This window comes from Gossypium arboreum, chromosome 1 (genome assembly GCF_025698485.1).
Source record: "Gossypium arboreum isolate Shixiya-1 chromosome 1, ASM2569848v2, whole genome shotgun sequence".
Classification (NCBI taxonomy): Eukaryota; Viridiplantae; Streptophyta; class Magnoliopsida; order Malvales; family Malvaceae; genus Gossypium; species Gossypium arboreum.
Window position 1 is genome coordinate 115,920,737 of NC_069070.1, and position 24,284 is coordinate 115,945,020.

At 28.1% G+C, this 24,284-nt stretch overlaps 2 protein-coding genes across 3 annotated transcripts; both read left to right on the forward strand.

The window, feature by feature from the left end:
* The first annotated feature begins 6,251 nt into the window (after positions 1-6,251).
* LOC108480772 (EP1-like glycoprotein 2) lies at positions 6,252-7,802 on the forward strand. The gene has a single exon (XM_017783868.2). The coding sequence runs from the start codon at positions 6,286-6,288 to the stop codon at positions 7,663-7,665; it is 1,380 nt and encodes a 459-aa protein (XP_017639357.1). The 5' UTR covers positions 6,252-6,285; the 3' UTR covers positions 7,666-7,802.
* Positions 7,803-21,893: 14,091 nt separating this feature from the next.
* LOC108482004 (protein LIGHT-DEPENDENT SHORT HYPOCOTYLS 10-like) lies at positions 21,894-24,165 on the forward strand. Of its 2 annotated transcripts, none has more exons than XM_017785108.2 (2): positions 21,894-22,695; positions 23,793-24,165. In XM_017785108.2, the coding sequence occupies exon 1, from the start codon at positions 22,113-22,115 to the stop codon at positions 22,683-22,685; it is 573 nt and encodes a 190-aa protein (XP_017640597.1). In that variant the 5' UTR covers positions 21,894-22,112; the 3' UTR covers positions 22,686-22,695; positions 23,793-24,165. The 2 variants fall into 2 exon arrangements, with proteins under 2 accessions (XP_017640597.1, XP_017640596.1); XM_017785107.2 differs by having other exon boundaries at positions 21,896-22,708.
* Positions 24,166-24,284: the final 119 nt, after the last annotated feature.

The window sequence follows — 24,284 nt, forward strand, 5'->3', positions numbered from 1 at the left end:
CCAAAAATTCTAGAAAAAAATTTGTAGATGGATATATGAGTCTAGTTTCAGGAAAAATTTACGAAACTGGTTTTCGAGTTTTGAAACTCAAGATATGATTTTTAAGGCGACAGTGACGCAGTAACCAGCTTGTCTGGAAATTTTTTTAATGGACTGTGAAAATAAATGTATTATGTCTGTTAGTACCTCGTGTTCGACTCCGGCAACGGTCTCGGGTACGGGGTGTTACATAAACATAAACAGAGATAAAGCTGAAATACATACTGATATTTAAGTTATACACCATTTTCGTATGACCAAAATATTTACAATTTCAAAACATCGTTATCATCAGCCTAACCTATACATGCCATATCGAGTCCAAAATATAACTGTACCCAAAAAGATCGATAGTGTGATGAACTGCTGACGATCCCCGAGTTAGTGGCCAAAATCAACAATCTATAAAATAGGGAAATAAAGAACAGAGTAAGCTTTCAAAGCCTAGTAAGTTTTAAGCAATACAACAATTAAAACTTATCATTTAAATCGAGCATTTAGTATCACAAAACTAGTATTCTAATTACAAATCACTTGGCCGAATATACACAAGTACACCATGTCGACACCATTTTCTAAATTGAGTTTTGGTAAATGAGAATCGATTTTAAAAAATGAAAACGGGAGTCGCCACCAATCTTTTTAGGTGTGATTGGATCACCTTTAAAACATTTTGTTTTAAAATCATTAGTTTTGGTCCACGAAATAAAAGAACGGGTTCGGGAGTCGGTTACGTACGAGGAAGGATTAGCACCCTCGTAATGCCCAAAAATTGGTACCTAATTGATTATCAAATGTCTTTAATGTCGGAAATTTAAAAAATTTTAAGATGTAATCCTCTTTAAAATACTTTGATTTTGAAAATTTGGGTTCACTCGTATCAAAACATTGACACTAAGTTAACCTTTTGGAAATCCCTATCTCGAAATGATAAATCGCCACATCCAATAAGTTAGGACACAACGTTTTGAAATTCCAAGACAGTTGCTCGTATTTTGAAAATCTTAAAAACTTAGAAGGGTACTTGACTATTCGAACTCAACGAGAAAAGTTGCAACCCAATAAGTTAGGGCACTACTTTTCTCGAAGCTTTCAAATACTAAGCATTGCCTTTTTATTTTTATAAAACTTTTAAATATTGTTTTAAATAACCTTTTAGAGTGACAATTCTATATTACGAAATATAGATATTCAAATAGCGTATATTACAAAGTATTATAACACTTTATATAGATGCAATCACTATATAGAGGTAAAATAGAATAATAAAAATAATCATGCTAAGCAAATAGGAATATACCCAAAAGAAAGCATAATAAATGCACTAATTATATACAATATATCATAAATAAAACATTAAATAATATAAAAAATGGTAAATATTAATGTGTAAGATATGTATGAGTAAAAATAGATGACATGCATAGCAAATGGATAAATAGAATCTACATAAAATATAAAATATACAATCCAATAATTTAATGTACACATGAATGGATTAATAAATGAAATGATGCATATAATACAATATATCAATGTATATATATAAAATATGCATTTGAAAGTAAATTATAAAAGTCTAAGATATTACATAACATATGAAATACATAACATAACAATAATACATTAATTCTAAAGAACAGAGTAAGCTTTCAAAGTCTAGTAAGTTTTCAAAGTCTAGTAAGTTTTAAGCAATACAACAATTAAAACTTGTCATTTAAATCGAGCATTTAGTATCACAAAACTAGTATTCTAATTACAAATCACTTGGCCGAATATACACAAGTACACCAATTATAAAGCCTATTGGTCGAATATATATGTGTATATATATATGAATACACAAAGAAATTTCAGCACATACTTTACTTTAATTTATAGCTCATACAATTAATTTAAGTCACATACTTTCATATAATGACAGACATTGACCGAATAGGTCATTCTCTTATTCGTAGATATAGTAATCATCCACACACATATATCGTTCTTTGATAATAATAATTCACTTTAAAAAAAAATCAATTCGCATATGAGTACATAATACATACCAGACCATCATAATGTATCATACATAATCCATAGTAGTTTACCTCGAACTTTCGAATTCATAATCTTACTCGAATCACCGGCGTTAAGCCTACTAGGTTTAAAACCCGAATCCAGTCACCAACAACAAGCCTGCAGGACTTTAAGCTCGGATATAATACCAGCACTAAGCACATGCGAGATTTAACCGGATATATTACCAAAGACGAAGCTCATGGATTTAACCGGATATATTACCAAAGACGAAGCTCGGGACTTAACCCGGATATATATCGAGTGCTAAGCATATTTACTCACATGATAACTCAATTCACATAACATATCACATTACTAATTCAATTTCTTCACTCGAATATAAGCACGAAAAGAATACACCATCAACATAACTTTCGGTTTAATATTCATACATAAGAACACATAACCATTTCACTATCTCAGCTTAACTCCTAATAACCATTCGGTTACATGTCATATACTCAATTTATTTATCAAACAACCTCATTCAAGTAGAGACAATAGGTCGCAATTCATCTATCATACTTATCTCATGACATCATCAATTATATAATAAATGTGATTACACAAAACTTACCTCGGTATACTTGAACGGTTGCGGAAAGGCTACTCAATTACTTTCTCTTTTCCCCTATCCAACTTCGACCCTCTTTGCTCTTGAGCTTAATTTAAAACAAATAGATTTATTTAATTACTTAACAAATAGGCAATTCAATTTAATACATGTATATCATTTATTTAAGGTACAAATGACTTTAATAACTAGCTTTTTAAACACCATATATATTCCCTACTCATGCACAACCGAACACATTACTAGGCATTATCAAGTTTATAATTATAAGCATGTATACGTTAAGACCAATTATATATATAACATGTTCAAGTATGATATTATAAATTAAACATATACACATCCAATTATCAAATTATGCACAGGTGCCGAATTACAATTTGAAAAGAAAATAAAATTAAAGCATAAATTTTGCTATGGTATAATCATATTAAAACATTTTATTTATTTATGAAATTCGAACACAACAAAATAGCTTTAGATATCAAAACTCAAAATTAGTTTATAACTATCTAAATCACTTAAACATCCAACAACCAACTTCTTTAACCAAGCACATTTTCAGCAATGACAAAGGCAATATAACACACCTTTAATCCAACTTATAATTTTTTTGCATATCACATTCAATGCATTCACTCCATTCCATCATTTAAATACAAGCATTACTCAAAGATATCCCTAGTTCAAATTCGGCAATTACACAAATACACAAGCTGATTTTTTTTTTTTATCATCTAAACTACTTACATGAACATTAAACTATCTCAAACATCACTCATTTATAATTATTCATTAAACTTGAAGACAACCATCTATCCCCTTCATTATCTACCATGACTGAAAGCTCAAATCATCCCCAAAATCAAAATTTTAACATGGGTTAAATAAAGAATTTGGTAACTAACTTAAAATTAACTATAATTTCAAGAACTAACATGAATTTCTTACCTTAATTCAAGCCTAAGATGACCGAATAGTGTTTTCTCCCCCTTTTTTTTCTTACAATCAGCTTAGAAGAAAACAAAGATGAACACCTTGTTTTCTTCACCCATTTTCTATTTTAATAATCATTATTCTATAATTTAAAGCCATTTAATTGAAATAATGCTAATAGAAAATACATATAATATATATTAACTAACAACATGGCTGGCCACTATCTACAAATGGATAATTTGACATGCAAGTCCATTCTTTTTATAACATGCATTAATAGACCATTATAATTTAACTTATCATATTTCAAAATGTCTCACATAAGTCCTATTTAATAAATTTCACATGCAAATGACAAAATCCAAGCATGAAACTTTCACACATGCATTTACACATATAATAAGCATAGAATATAACGATTAATTATTTTTTTATTACTCGGTTTTGTGGTCCTGAAACCACTTTCCGACTGGGGTCAAATTAGGGCTGTCACAGTAGCAAAGTTAGTGGGGTTGGCAGAGGCCTCGACCCCCTAAAGGCCCCTTTATAAGTTATAAAATTTTAAATTGGTAATGGTAAAATTGCACTTTGACCTCCCAAAATTATAAAAATTTGATTTAATCCTATAAAAAGCATAAAGATATAGGCTATTAAAATGGTAAAATTGTATTTTTATTATTGTAAAATATACAATTTAATTCTGCTTAAAAAATTAAATTTTCTTTTAATGTAAAAAGAATATTAAATTACAAAGTATATCAAAGTATATATGTCATGTCATTACATATTTTTAAAAATAAGTTATGTCAAAATATTTGATAAAACTAAAAAAAAGAAATTGGCATCGGGATTGAAAATGCTCAATTTTGAAAAATAAATATTAGAAATAACAAAATTATAATAGAGAGATCAAATTCATAAAAATTGTATAAAACAAGGACTTATATCTAGAATTTTATCAATATTATTATATTTAAAATGTTATAAAAATAAGTTTCATTTAGGAAAATTAATATGGATGTGATGGTCAGAATTTGAGAAATATGGAATAGGTATGATTGGTGGTGTGATCCGAGATACAGATAGTTTGTGGTGTTTGAGATTTACAAGGAACAAAGGATTGTATAGCGCATATAACGTAGAACTCTGAGGCATACTTGATCTAGAACAGGCTTGAAAGCTTGGTTGTTGAGATGTGTTGTTAGAATCAGATTGTTTCGAAGCGCTATACCATATTAAGGGGAACATGATAATTAATCACCCAGAATCATATGTCGTAAATGCGATTCAAAATTTGTTGAGGCATGATTAGAATGCCAGTTTAACTTACGCGTAACGTTGGCTGATTGTTTAGCAAAGGCTGCAGAAGGAATGAACATCGACTTTCACCTTTGGTCTCAACCCCCTGATTTTACTTTGAATGTGTTGCATGAAGACCTTACCGATATAGTTGTTCCTAGATTAATTATTATGTAATAGTTTGGAATACTCATTTCTTTTAAACAAAAAAAAATTCATTTAAATTCGAGCCTTAGATAAATAAATGATAAACTTTTATTCAAGTAACTCTTTTTGAATATAGCGGGTGCGTGTATGATATATATATATATATATATATATATATATATAACATGTGTACGAGAAAAAAATCAAGTAAACAGTCAATCATCATGAAATCCAATTAGACCTTGGACCGGGATGAAAGGAAAAATAGCAGTCAATGAATTTTTTACAGCTAATTCTACAACTTGTTTAGGCAAATAAACTAAAAAGTCAGTAGTTTTCTTCGAAACCATTAAATGTTATCAATTTTGTTTTATTTATAGTCAATTTAAAAAAATTAATTTCTTATTATTTTAAATATATTACTGATAAATATTTGTAAAGAATATATATTTTGATGATATTTAAGGAATTAGAATTTTAATTCTTAAAAAAATGTGAGATATTTAAACGAATGATTGGTGTTATAAAATTAATTAGATTTATGTTGCACTTGTATAAAATTAAATGGGGTATGGGAAGGCCAAACGCGTGGTCATCTCTTTAACAGTAATACGCAGAATCTGGGGTGTGTATGTCTCTATTGATGGACACAGTATTAAATTTCTCATCAGCAACTAATTGAAGATAAAATGGGGACATTATCTTCAATTTAGTGGACCATAGATTGCTTCAATACAATAGCATATGCTCTGTGATTCCAAAATCTAAAGATAATCATTCCCTCCACCCAAACTATAGCTTACATTTGCTTCATTTTAAGATGGAGTTCCATGGACGATTAACATTAACTATGAGCTAACTTGTTAGTTTTAATCAATTTTTTTATAAGGAATTATAAATTTATTTTGATTTAAATTCGAGACCTGTCCTGTCCTGTTTCACCACGACTAATATTAGAATAACACCTACCTTGTCTCAACCCGAAACCCGACCGGGGTCGGGTTATTTTCTCTCCCACACTGAAAAGTCTTGTAGCATGATTTGATAATGATAGCTAAGCTCAAGTGGGCACATGTTGAGGAAATTAATCATAAAGCCAAACCTGATTTTTTTGACTTTGAATGCTACGTTTAATCCCCCTTTGAAAACCACTACTTATATATACCACTCCTATTATCTCATCCAAACACGTTTACTCACAAGGAAAAAACAATTGAGCTTTAATGGCTTCTCAATTATCTTCCCTTTTCTTTCAATTCATTTTCATTTCTGTCTTTGCCTTTGCTACCACTCTAGCCAAAGTCCTTGCAAACGAAACCTTTGAATTCATCAATGAAGGTGAGTTCGGAGATCGGATTATCGAATACGACGCTAGCTATCGAGTGATCCGAAACGATGTGTACACCTTTTACACCTACCCTTTTCGCCTTTGCTTCTATAATACCACTCCTGATGCTTACATTTTTGCCATGCGAGCTGGCATTCCCAACGACGAAAGCCTAATGAGATGGGTGTGGGACGCTAACCGGAACGATCCGGTTCATGAAAATGCCACCCTCAAATTTGGCGAGGACGGGAATTTCATGTTGGCGGATGCGGATGGTCGTGTCGTGTGGCAAACCAATACGGCTAACAAAGGTGTCACTGGGATTAGGTTACTACCAAATGGTAACTTGGTACTGTTTGATAAAAATGGGAAATTTATTTGGCAAAGCTTTGATTACCCTACTGATACTTTGTTGGTGGGTCAATCGGTTAAAATCAACGGTCGGAACAAGCTTGTTAGCCGGAAATCTGACATGGACGGCTCCGATGGACCGTATAGTCTGATACTAGACCATAATGGGTTCATTATGTATCTAAATAATTTGGGCCAGCAACTTATTTACGGGGGCTGGCCTACAAAGGATTTTGCTGACATTGTGACATTTGCCGCCGAGCCTGTTGACGTTAATGAAACAAATACCCCTTACGAGTTGGTGTTAGGTTTAACACATCTACAAGCTCAACCGAGCACTTCCCCGGCAGGCAACGGCCGGCGACTCCTCCAAGTTCGTCCGATAGGTGGAGGCAGCACAATAAACCTTAATAAAGTCAACTACAATGGCACATATTCATTCTTAAGACTCGGATCCGATGGAAACCTAAGGGCTTTCACATATTTTCCCCCAGCGAGTTACTTAAAATGGGAAGAGAGCTTTGCTTTCTTCTCAAGTTACTTCGTTAGGGAATGCGCTTTGCCATCCAAGTGCGGTACATACGGGTTATGTGACAAGAGAATGTGCGTGGCTTGCCCAAGCCCGAACGGGCTGTTGGGTTGGAGCGAAAGCTGTAAACCACCGAAGCCGGTACCTTGCCGGGCCGGAGCTAAGTTCGATTACTACAAAATCCTGGGGGTGGAACATTTTTTGAACCCATATTTGGATGATGGTGAAGGTCCAATGAAGGTTGAAAAATGCAGGGACAAATGCAGCAAAGATTGCAAATGTAAGGGATTCATTTACAAGGAAGATACATCAAGGTGCTTAACGGCTCCGGTGCTTGGGACTTTGATCAAAGATGTGAATACTACATCTGTGGGATATATTAAGTACTCAAAGTAGATTTAATTATTTTGTGATTTTGTATTAAAGTTTGGTGAAAATTAAGTTTATTTATTGAGTATTAGGTCATTAAGAACTCAAATAATTTCGTGTAATGCTTAAATAAATGATAAAATGTCGTATGCGTTTAAGTACAACGTTGTGCAATATATATCCTTACAAGTAATTTCATAAACTTATTCCCAAATTACTATGACATGAATTTAGAAACTAAATAAATAAAGGTTTAAAGACAATTTTGGCCGCTAATGTTTACATATTTTTTCAAAATGATCCTAATTGTATTTTTTAACCTGTTTTGGCCATCAACTTTGTTCTTTTTTTCAAATTATTTTTTCTAACAGATTCAATGAAAATACCGTTAAAAAAGTTAACGGGGGTTATGTGAAATATTTTAATTAAATCTAATTTATTACTTAAAATAACCTTATATGATAATCGAAGTGGAAAATAATAAAATAAATAACACATGAAGTTAAAAAACTCTTAATTTAAAGAAAATAAACATAATTATCTAAAAAATTAATTTAGTAGAAAATTCTCTTAGTAAATAAACGTATAAAAGATTGAAACCTTTTTAAAAAAGAAAGAAAGAAATATTAAAACCTTGAATTTATTCATTAAATCTACTAGAAAAAACAGTTTGAAAAAAATCTAAGGTTGATGGCCAAAAAGGCTCAAAAATATAATTAAGACTGTTTTGAAAAGATATGCAAAATATCAGTGACCAAATTTATCATTAAACCATAAATAAATTAAAATTTAATTATTTAAATCTTATTGGATTCAGTTTGGGCTTCATGTTTTAGGTTCTATCTTCGAAATTCCTTAGTCTTTGTTTACTCCATATTGGCCCATCTCTAGTGCAATAGCTTGATTCTCAAATGCCTGGGCTTGTCAAAAAATTTTTCTGCTTTTCTCTAATTGGGCAATGGAACATCGGTTAGGCCCATATATAATTAGTTGATGTGGGCTAATCATTTGATGGACTAAATTTGAGTTTTTTTAACAATCCAATAAAATTTGTTACGAAGACATCCAAAATTTACCAAGGAAAAAAAACTACAAAACAAGAGGCCTTTTTTATGCTAATTTGATTAAAATAGTGATCGAATCAATTAAAAGCTTTTCTTTCATCGGATTGAATTAATTAAAAAATAAAAATTTTAAGTTTACATGTATGACAAGTACAATTGTATTGATAAATTTAACGGTTAAGTCGTTAAAGATATTAACCGTATAAAAATATATAAAAATATAAATAGATTCCTTCCTATATGTATATGATAAAATGAAAATCTTTAAACATTTTTACCCTCAAGTGAATGATTGCGGCCACGATCCTCGAACAAGTTAAAAACATTAAAAATAAACATTTGAAGGGGATTTATAAGTAGGATCAACAAGTTTAGATAAATTCACAACAACATTTTTCTATTTTTTCTTTAGTGATGCAGCTTTTGGTTTATTGGTTGTTTTAATTTGATATCTCAACTTTTGTTTCAATATAGATTAGAATAAGGCAGTTTAACAAATAGATTATAAGAGGAGACTAAGACAATGAGAAAAATCAATACTTGATATTTGTTAACGTATTTTGGATTCATCAATCCTGTTTTGCTAAGCCTAGCTTAATGAAAGATTTATTCAACAACGGATTTGAAAATTTATTGGTTAAAACCCCTCTACTCTTACACAACAACGGATTTGAAAATTTATTGGTTAAAACCCCTCTACTCTTACACCAAGAAGCAATCCAACTGTTACAATCTCTCACCCAAAAAATCCTCACATACAAATAATAAAACTCTCTCCAACAAATACTTAGAAAGAGTGTCGAAAATACTTAGCTAGAATAACACAACAATGGCTCAGTAAGATACTCAAAAACTACTCTCTAAGTGATGCCAAACATTTGCCTTTCTATAGGCTTTCTTCAAGTCCTCATCAAGCAGGCTTTTCAAATACTCAAATACTCTTAAAAGATAAGGATAATAACAAGGATAAAGTTTACTTCAATCAAACTTTCTTCTTCCTTCTTTCATTCGAAGCACAAGCTTCTAACAATGAAATACACTGACTGCACTTTAACTGTCCCAACATGCTGTCTCAAGTGCTCTCCTAACTTGTTATCCCAAGTGTTTTCGAACAAAGAATGAAACAATGCACCAGAAGAAGTTAAAGTCCCAATAGATGTTTTGTAAAGGTCAACTAAATATTTTGGAGTACGACATATTTGAGATCAATAACCTTTAGTTCTGCATTCATAACAAATATTTTCATTGTTTTGCACCATATTATTCGTTTTAGAATTTATCTCATGTTTGATCCATTTCATTGAATTCCTTTTAGTAACTTTATTTCGAAAGTTCAAAAGATCGATAATCATATATTTAATATTTAATTTTTTTAATACAAACTCTTTTGTCAACATGACTTTATCCGTGACTTTGAGAAAACGTCACTTTCACTTCAAGAAATGATATTGAACTAATTGGACGAGATTAAAAATTAACTTAAAATATTTTGTGAATTTATGTTCTCAATATTGCTCCTACAAAAGCACATTTGATGCATGGAAAGTCAAATATATTTTCTCTAAGGTATCCTCATAACTAATTTTCTCTTTATATAATTTCAATTTAGAAATAATTTTAAACAACACCAAATTATTTTCACTTACATTTTTAAAATCTTGTAACCATAAGTGTACCCACTCATATTGAGCAATATTTAGACAAATCACCAATTTTTGGTCATCGTTTCTTTAATTATTTCCTTAAAAACATTCCAAAGGGTTAATCGGTCCTTAACAATAAGGTTTTTAGTTTCTAGATGGTGATGGAAGATAATCAAAGGCAAAGCTAAAATTTTTTTCGAGTGAGATTGAATTATAAATTTTTATGACAGTTGAAATACAATTTTACTATTATATTAACTCATAACATTATATTTTCTAAAAGGACTTAAAATATAAAAACATAGCTCTTCAAGGGACCAAAAGCAAAATTTTTCAATTTAAGGGTTGAGGTAAGGGCCCCCTGCCTGACCCACATTGCTTTCAAGCAATCCTGAAAGAAAGCTTGGTTTCCTTCTTTAATTGTATCTTCCAGATTCATAGATTTAAGGTGAATTCCATCATGAAGTATTCTAAATTTCTAGATAAAATATGTCAAATGAATTAGGTTTTTACATTGATATAATGACAAGTAGGAGTGATTTTGCTACACTATTAGAGACTTCATCATGTCGATAAAATATTGTAAAGAAAAACAAAGAAAGATCAAAACAAATAATAGATTTTTGGTAATTCTAATTCTTCAAGAACTAGTTAAGCTACTAATCTTTCTTATTCATGTTCTTGGGTGAAACAAGTCCCTTATATAGAACTTTTCGTCATAAATACATAAGGGATGATACATTTCATACTACAATATACCAGAACGTATACATGAATTAGATTAATAGAGAGATGATGATACATTTCCTAATGCCATTTACTATATGAGCATATGAATTCCATAAAGCATACTAATAACCCTTTATATATCTAGTCATCCACACGTTTTAAACCAATTTGCTTGTATCCTAGTGTAAAACAAAAGTTAATATTCTCTTAAAAGTTAGGTTATATATTCAAGCTCGAAGTCCAACTTGATATTTGAGAGGATTTGAGTATAGATTCAAAAAATGAGTTTAAATAAAAAAAATTAAAATCATTTGAAAATGGGTCGGATTTGGACTCTAACATTCAAGACTTAAGCCCAATCATATTTTTTCCGTTTTAATATTATATAAAAATTAAATCTATAATAATATAAAAATATTACATCATCCATGTTTACAATTCTAATAAAAATACATAAAATTTTAAATAAAAATATAAAATATATTAAAACCGTACCATGATTTAACCCAACCAAAAAAAACTAAAAATTATAATTCACAAAGTTTGCCACTCTCCAATAATTTGAGCATCAATTTCTACATGAATATTATGAAACTTTTAACCAATCCCAAATCTGTCAAGGATTTGGATATGAGAAAGGTGGGTAACCTTTTTTTTTTTTTTCCCTAAGAATAATATTTTAAACCCTTCACTACCTGAATGGAATAATTAAATTAACCTTTGATTTATAGGTTTATTGGAAGGTGATGTTGACAATTTTAATGCTTAAAAAAAATTCTACCACAAATACCTTTTTAGATTAATTAATTATTACATGGTCAATTAGCCAGCTTTGTGTCATCATTTCTTTGGTATTATTGGCTTAGGTTTCCATCCTAAGAAGACACCTTACCATTTCCCCACCTTCTAACACATTGAAATATGGGTAGGCAATAGGCATTGATTCTCCTACATTAACCCATAGTAATTCTTTGCCACAACTTTCTTTTGATCTTTTTTTTTTTATATTAACATATATATATTTAACTTTTTAAATAGTTTTTAAAGGTTTTTGGTTAATTATTGCTTATAGATATGGTTAACTATTCCTATATTGTATTTTTTTTTAAAAAAGGAAGAAGAAGATTACTTTAACCAATATCAATGGAAGTTAATTAATGTTTCTTTTTTCCCCTAAAAGGATGGTTGTTTTCATTTCTTCGACCAACATTCCAAAATCCCATTTAATCTTTTTGGTAGTTGTTCTTGTCATATATTCTTGTAGAGCAATTAGTAGCATTCATTGCCTTTTATATGCAAGAATCCCAGGGAAAATGAAATCCCAATTAATAAAGCGCATGGGAATGGGGTGAGTATATAAACCTTTTTTCTCCTCTTTTCCTTACATTTGAAGCCCAAATATTGGGTGAGCATCCACCTTTTTCTCTTCCAATACAAGAGGCTCAAGATTTGTTGTCAAAGATCTTCCTTTCCCAAGCTGTTATTTGCCTTTTCTCCTTAAAAAGGCATCTACCCAAGGTGTTTATAAATTGAGTTAAATTAGATTCGGATTAAATTTATATATCATATTAATTTAAAGATTATTTTGATTAAATTTTATGTAGTTAGTTGTTTAATAAAAAAATTACGTAATTAATCTTTAAAAATATGAATAACTTAAAATTTACAATTAATTCCTCTATCGTATGAGACCACCTTTATGTGTATATTTACCATCTTAATTTAGGGTCTGAGCTCAATGATTGTTGCATCACTTGCAATGCATCAAGATTATAAGTCCAATTATAGTTTCCTCTTAATTAAACTTGATGGACCCCAGTGAGTATATAAATAAACAAAATGTATGTATGGATGTGTTAATATATGTTTGACAAACAGAATGCTTCTCCTTTATTTTCTTGTCTCCAATCAGATTTTCTTTCAAGGTAAGACAAGATGCTCATCATGGTTGCCAAATTTTTATCTTAGGGATTAATTAGTTGTGACAGATTTAACATTTTTAAATGTTTGTTTAAATTTTAGAGTAACTCTTTTATATATTTATATTTAACATTAATTTAAATAAAATAAAAACATTTACATCATATCAAATCATATTTATAAAATCGTACCTAATATTAAAGTCATAATTATTAACCTAACAAATGATCGACCCATAAACAGTATCTAATATTAAAATTATAATTATAAACTTAACAGATGATCTGACTCATGAACAGGATTTATATTTGTATTTCTTTTTATTTCCTTTGTTTTTTTTTCTTTCACTTAATTCCGTCCCTTTGTTATTGTTCAGAAAAAAAAAATCCCTTTCCTAGGCTAGAATTGGAATTTTAATTGGCTATTAAATTGTTTGAAATTTTTACATATTTTTTAAACATTTGTTGAGCTAACATGAGTGCTACCTCAAGCTCTTGTTTTTCTCGAGAAAATTGACTATTAAATTGTTTCAATTTTAATTCGTTCTAATTTCTGACTTGAGATAATACTTGATAAATTTAGTTGAACTAATTATCGCAATTCCAAAATCTAGAATAATGTTATATTTTACAATTATTATTCCTTATATTTCAATTCTGTCAACCCATTTATGTCATTTAAATAGTAAGTTAAAGTCGACTGAGTGTTAACTCGATTGTAATGGACATTATTACTATTGTAGGAGACGTGGGTTCGAGTGTACTAAAACGCATTATCCTCCTATTTATGGGTTGGGGAGGGGCTATAGGTAGTTTTAGGCATTGTATCAGAAAAAACAGATATGATCAAAATTTATAATGAGACTGATAAAAAAAAAAAGTAGATTAAGATTAACTTGGTTGGTATCACCTTTATTACCAGTGTAGGAGGATGTTAGTTTGAGCGCGTTGAACACGTTTGTCCTACTATTTAAAAATTAGAGAAGAATTATAAGTAATTTTAAGCATTATAAAAAAAAGTATTAATAATGTCACATTAATTTTGTAATCATACGTAGGTAGGTGGTTTAAGAAAATGCGAGTATAAATGAATACATTCAAAAAAAATTATGAGTAGTTTTCTTTTAGATATAGAACATAAATATTCTTAATTTATATTTAATATTTTTCTTATGTTTTGAATAATCTCACTAATTGTGTTTATGTTTAGTTAATTGATTAAATCAAGTTAGTAAGCGATATTAATATAATATATAGATAATAATAGTAATACTTGTAGTATTAAACAAGTAAGAGACTAAGAGTATGTATATATATATATATATATATATATATATATATTAGATATTTTAATCGAAATAGAATGTAGTAGTTTTACACTAGCTTAGAAATGAAAAACAACATAAAAAGAAAATAATAAAAGGAGAAATGAAATCCTTTTTTATATTATTACCATAGTATGCATTCATGGGTTTGAGCAGATCGAATCGGGGACGATTATATATGATATGGGTGTATTTCATGTTTGTATAAGTCTAACTAAATTTAAAATAAGAGTTTTAAAATTTATCTAAATATATCTATATTTATAAATAATTAGCTCAAATCCGTTTTAGATATTTTTATATTATTTTAAATTTTAAAAAAATAATTTTAATTTATTATTCAATAATTTAATATATTTTTATTTAATAAAAAATTAAATATAGACAACTTTATCATATTTTTAATTTTTACATTAAATTATAATATTATTATAAAATTAATTTTAATGTGATACAAATTATATACTATAAAACGATAAAATAAAATGTATTATATAATTAGAAAATAGGTTAGGTTAAACTAGGCTTGAACCTTAAATGTTAAAATTCAAGCTAGATTCATATTTTAAACAATCTAGTATTTCTCTACACTTTATATTTTTATTTAAATCTTTATTTAGAATAAAATTTTAAGCTTAAATAAAAATAAAAAGCGATGAATCTAGAGAAGTTGTATGTATATATATTGTATTTTGCACCTCTAATAATAATAAGACAATACAGACAAAAACATTATTGAACATAAGCTTGCATTATAGCTAAAATTGGTAAAATTGTTCCGTACGTCACACACACACATATATATATATATATATATATATATATATATATATATGCACATTTATATATCTATTCATATACTATATTATAAAACATATTTATTTAATGTAAAAGAAGTTTTGATTTAATAATAAGATTGACACTTTTAAGAATTTTGAAATATTATGTTTAAGTTATATGTGATTTTATTTATTTATTTTGATTTAAATTTTAATATGTGTAGGTTTGGTTAATATTAATGTGAAGGGTTTAAGTCTTATTTGGCAATTGGTTGATAGTTAATAACTGATTGTTGATTGCTGATTGTAGTGACTAGTTTGACCAACCGATTCTATTAACTGTTTTATTTAAAAGTGTTTGGTAAAACTTAACTGATAGTTGAAAGTTGATATGTGTAGAATGACAAATAAGGGTATGCCACAAATAAGAATTTGTGGCAAAGGGAATAATTTTTTAGCAAGCATAGTTAGATATGCTATTTCATATATCTCATTCTCAATCAACTGTGAAAAACATTTCTATCTCATCTTCTTTTTTTTTTTTTGTTTTGTTTTTGTTTTTGGAGGTTTTAGCTCAACAAGTTCTTATAAGCATCCATTCACCAAGCACTACAATTAGAAGATTTGAATATCCAATCCTCTATTAATGTTCAAATCAACTAAAAAAAACCTAAAACTCTGCTTACCAAACACCCTCTTAATCTTTTAAGAGTCTAATAAAAATCAGTTAATTGATTAAAGTGTTGTAGATTATTAATTAAATAAAAGAATTTGAATTCAAAATTTCAAATAAAATATGAAGTTAATGAGAAAAAAAAAAAATTAGTCAAATTAAGATCCAAATTAAAGATTGAACACGCAGCTGTCACAATCCACAAGCTGGGCAGCCTAAGAGACATTTCACGTGCGTCTCAATTACCGGTCTTCAACCAAAAACAATAATGTAAACCTTTGTAGTTGAGGCTTTTACTCCACTTCAATTACGCTAATTTATTTCAAATTGTAATTTAATTCCAAAATTAAATTTAAAATGTTATTATTTAATTATTTATTTTCTTGCTAAATACGGGACGAGGTCAATTTGAGTAGATTTTTTAAAAATAATCTCATTATAAGTTTTAATCATATCTATTCTATTTAGTATAAAGCTTAAAATTACTTATAGCCCTCAATTTATAAATAGAAGAATAATGCATTTCAACGTACTCGAAATCATGTTCTTTTCTACATAAGCAATAATATTTATGCTAATCGAGTTAAGACTCAATTGAATAGATTTCAATTTGGGTCATTTATAATTTTTTATTCAAGATCTTTTATAATTTAGATATTAACAATAAGTATGAAAATTTCAAATAATTTTGAGTTTAAATTATTTTAAAATAATTTTTTAAATTTTTCAAGGAAGAGCTAATGGTAAGATTTAGGATTTAAGTTTTAGGTTTAAATATAATTATTGTGACTTAATTTAAGTATTTAGAATTGATCATAAATAAGTTATTAATTTATTAATTTTTAAATAAAACATTTTTATAATATGACAATTGCTTGTGTTTGTATTTTAAAATCAATATTTGTTTGCACCGAAAGCTATACAATTAATTTGTATATAAAATCAAATTTTAAAATAATTTATTATAAAAACGGTATATTATAAATTAATTGTATTGATATCTATACAATTATATATAATTCCACAATGAACACCTGTCCACTTCTTTTTACATGAAAATATTATGGGTAAATTTTTATTCCAATCTCTCTATTTTTTCGATTATAAGAATAGTTAAATTTCAATTTAATTCTTATATTTTGCTTAAATTTGATATTTAATCTATATACTTTAATTTTGTTATAATTTTACACCTCAATTTTTATAATGCCATAGTTAGTCTAAATATTTTATTCCAATTAAAATGATGATGTAAATTTTAAAAAATTAGCATTATTAAAATTCTTTATTAAATTCAGGTTTGTTATAATGTTATTTTCTTGTTACGTGAATACCAAATTTATTTTTTCAAAATGCCATACCAACCGAAAAAAGGTTTAACTGTGTGTTAATAAATGAATCTAAAATTTTAAACTTAAAAAGTAGAGAGGCTAAACTCATGAAAATAAATGTATGGAGATTAAATTTTAAATATACAAAGAGTACGAGAAAAACTTTAAGCAATTTGCAACTTTTAAATTTTTACATTATAATTTAGTTAAGAAATAAATAATTAACCATACTCAAATGTGGGTAAAAATCTTATTAGTTTGAAATAATGGAATCGTTTATTAACATTGAAATAAGTTATAAAAAGGGTTTTAGTTAAATAATATAAAATAAAAGGACTTAAATACTAAAAATCTTGTAAAATAATTGAAAAATCAATTGAACACCTAGTTAAAAAGTGCAATCAATTGAGCCCTTAATTGAGAGTTAACAATCAATTAGGCCCCTAAAGAACCATTAAATGCTGATATGACAATTGACATGGCATCTAATGTGGACACATTGATGACATGAAGGGCTTAATTAGTTTTCTAATTATTTTATAAGGACTTAATTGATTTTTAGGAATTATATAAAAATCTTAAAATTTATAAAATAATAAAATTTATTAAAGTTTATAAAAGGAGTATTTTAAAATTTTATAAGATTTAATAATTTTAATAACTTATATAATTTTTATAATATTTTATAATTTCTAATAATGTTTAAAAAATTTAACAAAAATTACTACCCTTTTTGTTTCCCTATACACTATCTTACATCATACTTTAAATCATCCTTATCAATGTCTGTTGCATCATATTTCCTCAACCAAAATCATTGCTCATCACTCACTTTAAATCAGACCCCTTACTCGACACCCATATAAATTTGGTCAATATCATAAACTCTCCATTAAAACCAAATGCAAACCTTCAAAATAACAGAATTTCCTACAATTTTCTTATATATATATATATATATATATATATATTTATAATTTTGATAACATTTTAAATAAATTTTATCAAAATTTTCAATTTATATATTTTTTATAATATTTATCGTTTTTATATTTTTATATTTTTCCATGCCTGTTTCTATTTGTAAACGATAAACTTAAGTTTATTTAAATTTTCACATGTTTTAAAAACTATAATGATTTCCATTTAATATTTACTAATCATATATATCTTTTACAATCATTATATATATTTTATTAATTTTTAAACATAAATGACTTAACATATATATTTTAATGTTTACATTAATAATACAGTTTATTTAATTTTTATATAATAGAAATTACATAATGTATAAAAAAAACATATATAGGCTTGAAAATAAGTCAACTTGAACTTTGAATGTTGGAATTGTAGTAACTTATAATATAAACGAGTCTATTTTTTTCTCTAATCTTATTTTTCGAGCTTATCTAAATATTTTAAAATTTGAATAAATCTATTAAATTTAGATAAGTTGTGTTTACTATTTAATAAAATATAATTATTCCACCGAATTTCTAAATTTGGAATTATATTAACCACATTAAAATATGATAAACGAGTTTCCCATGGAGAAGAGTAATTTATGATTGGAAGTCGTCATTAAAAGTCTAAAATGGGTGTATTTACATTTGAGGAAGGGTGGCTGCAAATAATATTCAATTATAATGTAGTTAAATTAACAAATGTTGCATTAATTACAGAAATAGGTAAGATTGATTTCAAGCCCTGGGAAACGTGTTGATGAAGAAACTTCTATTTTCTTTTCAGTAATGCAATCTATTATTGTCATGATTTTATCGATTTAAAACATTCTTGTAACATGCGATATGCTTTTATGTTATCATATCTTCTTTGCATAATTGTTTGGTACATTATGAATAATTGAATCTGGATTACTAATTGACAAAATTTTCTTATTCAACCATTTTCCCTCCTCTACAAGTATCCTCCTCTCTCTCTCTCATATTTTTTTTTTTGGTTTTATTATTAGCTTTAATGTATATATATGGTAAGAAAAGATTTTAACATCCCATTGGAATTTATGATATATAGGGTAAATTATAAAAATAATCATTTTTGTTTGCCTCAGATTACATTTTAGTCACTTATGTTATTGTTTTGTTATGAAGTAGTCACTCTACCATTAAGCTTCGTTACCTTTCTAACGGCAATCCTACATGATAGTTCAAACGGGTTTTAAATGTCAACTTAGATGAGATCAGTTTTTTCAGTCAAAATGAGAAAAAAAAAACTAAAAGAAGAAGAAGACGAAGGTTTTTTTTTCAAATTCAAGGTGTAATTAATTTAAAATTTTGAATTAATTAAATTTATTAAATTAAAAATCTATTATCGCCCCCGTTGGACATGTAAAATCCATTTGGACTGCTACATAAGATTTTTGTAACAAAACGATAATTTAAGTGACTAAAACGTAATATTTCAAACATAAGTAACTAAAATGTAAACCGAGGCAAACAAAAGTGACTATTTTTATAATGTACCCTATATATATATTTATAAAATTATACTTGTAAGATAGTTTATGTGAAATAACATAATGAGATTTTTGAATTAAAATGGATAATACTTTTCAAGTTAAGTGTTGGCATCCATAATTGGTATATAAGCAATCTCTAAACCAAATCTAAGAGCTAAGTGCTATACAATAAGAGTCATCTCTAAAATAAGAGATGAAGCCAAGAGGTGGGCAAGGCCTTAACCCTTAGTCAAAAGGAAAATTTAATTAATAGTATTGAATTTTCACTTTAAGCTTATTAATCATTCAAACAATTTGAAAAAATTATAATTTTAACCCTTTTTAATTAATAATTTAATTTAATTTTTTAGAATAAAATTTTTGTATTTGACTCCTCTTAAAATTTTATCTCGATTTCCCTTTGATAAAATTTTTGACTTCATTCCTATTTCAGATTAATAGAATAACAAATTGTAACGGAGAATTTGAATTTAAAGTTAACAATTGTATTTAAGTAAAATAAAGCATGTTACTGCATGCAAATTACAGGCATTCTTGGGAAAATATGATATATGCACAAAAATACAAAGAGTGTTTGGAAGCATGCTTCAAATTTTGAATCCAAATCTCAAATTAAAAAAAAGAAATTATTATAATAAAGTAAAAGGAAAACCCATAAAGGAAACAACAAAAAAACATCACTTGTAATCAAATATTATAATATTATTAAAATCATACATAAGTGTGTAATGTTTATATATATATATATAATAATATTGGTTACATATTAAAGTCTATTTTAAAGATAATATTATTAGAAGAGATAATCATAAAATAGAATTTAATATATATTTAATGCCATGAGCAGAAGTGCGAGATGTCTTGATGGTGGCGTCAATGGGGGTATAGTGATGGTAGTGACTTCCATATTGAAGAAAAGTTGTTACAGTGACAGGCGAATTCAGAAAACACCCTGAATTCCTCCGTTGAAACTTTGAAACGTGGCGGCGGCTTAACCATTTTCATTGGGCATTCATGGTTTTTGGTATGGGATGCAGATGTTACTCCATCACTGCTCATTATAATATACACAAAAATCCTTTTTGAGGGTCAACCAGCTAATCTAAATTATACTGTATTTTTGTGCCTACCCCATCATCGGGAGTCAAAATCAAACTGTTGAAAACAAGGAGAGGTTAATTTTAAGCTGCATTTATCACTGTTTTTTGTCTTATAGGTCCAATTCTTAATTTCGTCCCTCTAGTTCCTGAAAATTAAGAAGTTAGTCCTAATTTATTTGTTAGAATTTGATTCATGTACTTTACAAGAACTAAAACATTAGTCTCTTTAAATTGTTGATTTTTTCTAATTAATAATGTAAATTATTTAAATTGTTGATTTTTTGGTCAATGATTTAATGGCAAAGGTTTAACAGTTTTGTCCAATTGGATTCATTTCTATGTTTTAGTAAAGGAAAAATAAGTAAATTCAAATAAATTAAAGTAAAAGGACTAATTTGTAGATTTTAATAAAATAAAGGAGAGTTGTCAAAGATAAAAATAAACAAAATTTTTTAATGAAACAGTGGTTGTAAAAAGTTCCATACTAAATAAAGTTATCTGACTTGACCTAAAGTGTAAGTCATGAAATACAAAAAAGGGCTGCCAATTTTAATTCCACAAATACCACATGGATTAAAGAGTATTAATTTATTTCTTAATTTATAGATCAAATCTTAAAAGCAACAATATATACATATATATGATAATTAATAAGATAACTTTATTTACTAAAGAATTTATATATATAAAACTTATTAGAATAGAAGTGCAAACGATAAATTTTGTTTTTTGAACAATTTTATTAGTTTTGATCATATCTGTTCTTTTTGATATAATGTTTAGAACTATTCGTAGCTTCTCTCAAACTCATAAATAGGATGATAATGTATTTCAATACACTCAAACTCAAATTTTTCTATATTAGCAATATTGCCCATATTAATCAAATTAAGACTATTGTAAATAAAATTTTCGTCCATCAAAGTAAAGGTTGCTGGGTGATGGGGGAGTATAATTAATGCAACCTTTTATCATCTTATGATCCTATATATTCTCTAACATTATAGATTCTATGGAGTGTAATTTTTGGTAGGGTCCAAAATTAGAAAATTTCTTATTAATCAACTAAATTCTAACTAGGGTTATTTTAATTCAAGGTAAAAAAAGAAAAGAACAGGTCAGAAATTTTAAAACTTAGTGGTAATTAGACTAATGTAGTCTATAATGATTGCTTGGATGATGGAAGCATAATTATAAATATATAGAAAAAAATTAAAAAAAAAGCATAGTTAATGCTAATTGTACGATTAAAGGAAGAAAATATTGTGATAGCTAGAAAAAGAAGAACTAAAGCACTTTCATAGGCCCCATTGCTTGTCCCTTCAATTAGCTCCATTGATGTGATCTTCATTTCCCTATCTTCTCTGCAAATTTTCTTTCCTTTTCTTTTCTTTTCTTTTTTTCCTTCTTCTTTGTTTAGACAGATACAATGATGTCAATTAACAAAGGGAAAGAAATAGCTGAAGGTTCTTCAGGACCGGCTGCTGTTGCTGTTGGTGCTGTTGTTGGTGGTGTTGGTGGGGGTGATCAGCGGAATCCACCGCCGTTGAGCAGGTACGAGTCGCAGAAGAGACGGGATTGGAACACGTTTGGTCAGTACTTAAGGAACCAAAGGCCACCGGTTGCACTTTCTCAGTGTAACGCTAATCATGTCCTTGAATTCCTTCGTTATCTCGATCAGTTCGGTAAGACTAAGGTGCACTTACAAGGTTGCGTGTTCTTCGGGCAACCGGAGCCGCCGGGACCATGTACGTGCCCTCTTAGACAAGCTTGGGGTAGTCTCGACGCTCTCATCGGTCGACTCCGAGCTGCTTACGAAGAGAATGGCGGTTTGCCGGAGACCAACCCTTTCGCGAGCGGAGCTATTCGGATTTACCTTCGTGAAGTGAGGGACTCACAAGCGAAAGCTCGGGGAATCCCTTATAAGAAGAAGAAGAAGAAGCGGAATCCATTGAAGGCTAACGAAGTTAGCTCAACAAGCTTCCCCATTCAGCAACCTTGATTTCTTCTTGGTATTAAATAGTGGTAATTAATTTAGTTACATTTTCTCTTTCATCACAAGTCATATTAGCTTAGTTAACAGTACAAGATCTGTGCTACTGCTATCCATAGCCATCCAAATACAAGAAAAATAATTGAAGTTTACTGTAATTAATACATTAAATAAGCTTTAATTATTACTTTATAGGAAGAAAAATATTGAAAAAGCCTGTATAAAACTATGACATTCTGTCCAAACATTTTAAAGTTCTTTTTCCATTGATAATATAAAGTTATAAACCCTAGTGCTTCAAAACCCTAATTTGTATAGTAGCTTTGTTTTAAGAAAGACAAAAAATAATATATATGAATAACAGACATTGTTTGCTTTCAACATACAGAAATTTCGCCTTAAAAACTCTCTCTTACATGCAAAAATCTGTATAGTTTTAATGGTATTGTAAATTTAATATAAATTTCCCATTTTCAAGCTTTTAGGATTCTGCACTAACTTGTGCTCTCCATTAATGGCCATAACACTTTAAATATAATATATGTATATATATATATATTAATGTCCTTTTTATAATCTTAACAAAATTTCATGATTGAAGATCTAAGGACAGTAGGATAAACCCAAAATGCTTGCTCATTGTCTTTGTTCTTTTGCTGGGGATAAATAAGCTATCACTAAGATATCCTACACTGGATATATAATAAGATTAAAATCTATTAGATTTATAATAATTATATTAATAGTAGCAGCTTTTTTTTTTTTTTATCTTATAATTTAACTTGCCATTATATGAATGTCTTTTTCTTTGATGATAATTCTATATGAAATCGACCAGAATCAGATTTTCTTTTGTCTGTATCATAAAAGTGCTAATTGTTTCTCTATTTTATAACCCATAAATGCTCTGCAGCTAATATTAGTGTCAAGCAATATGACAAAAAGGAAAAAAAAAAAAGAGGAAAAAAAACCCTCTGCAAAAGCATCATAATTATGCTTATCTATGATCATGAAATTGCCTCAAAATCATTAACAAAATTTCACTATCATATCCTTTCAAATTAGCTCAACCCCCCCCCCCCCCCAATGTTTTGAATAATTTCATTTTTTTTTCAGGTCCTAAAATAAAAATTCCAAGAGTATTGAATCAGTTTGCTACTGCTACAAATCATCATGGCCAAAGCTCCTTCATCAAGATATTGGTAGATAGCTAGTTTATCAGCACTGTGTTTATTGTTTTTAAATGAGAATCAAAGCAGGAAATGGGGGCAATATATATATAAATATATATATAAACTGGAGTTGAAGAGGGTAAGTTGCTTTTTATTTTTATTTTTGTTCTTTTTTTTATATTTTATATTTTCTTTTCTATTTCAAGTCAAGTTAATTAGTATTTTGTTAAATGCAGTCAAGTTTGTCACATGAAACTATTCTCCAGGTATATGTATAATTTGATGATGCAAATGACTACAATAATTTTGTACTTCAACTGTTCCAAATTTTGTTTTTATGATTTTGTATATAAGGGGATCTTCTTCAACATCTAGGACTAGGAGGATGGTACAATATTGCACATTAAATTATTACATGAAAAGTGCTTAGCTCTCT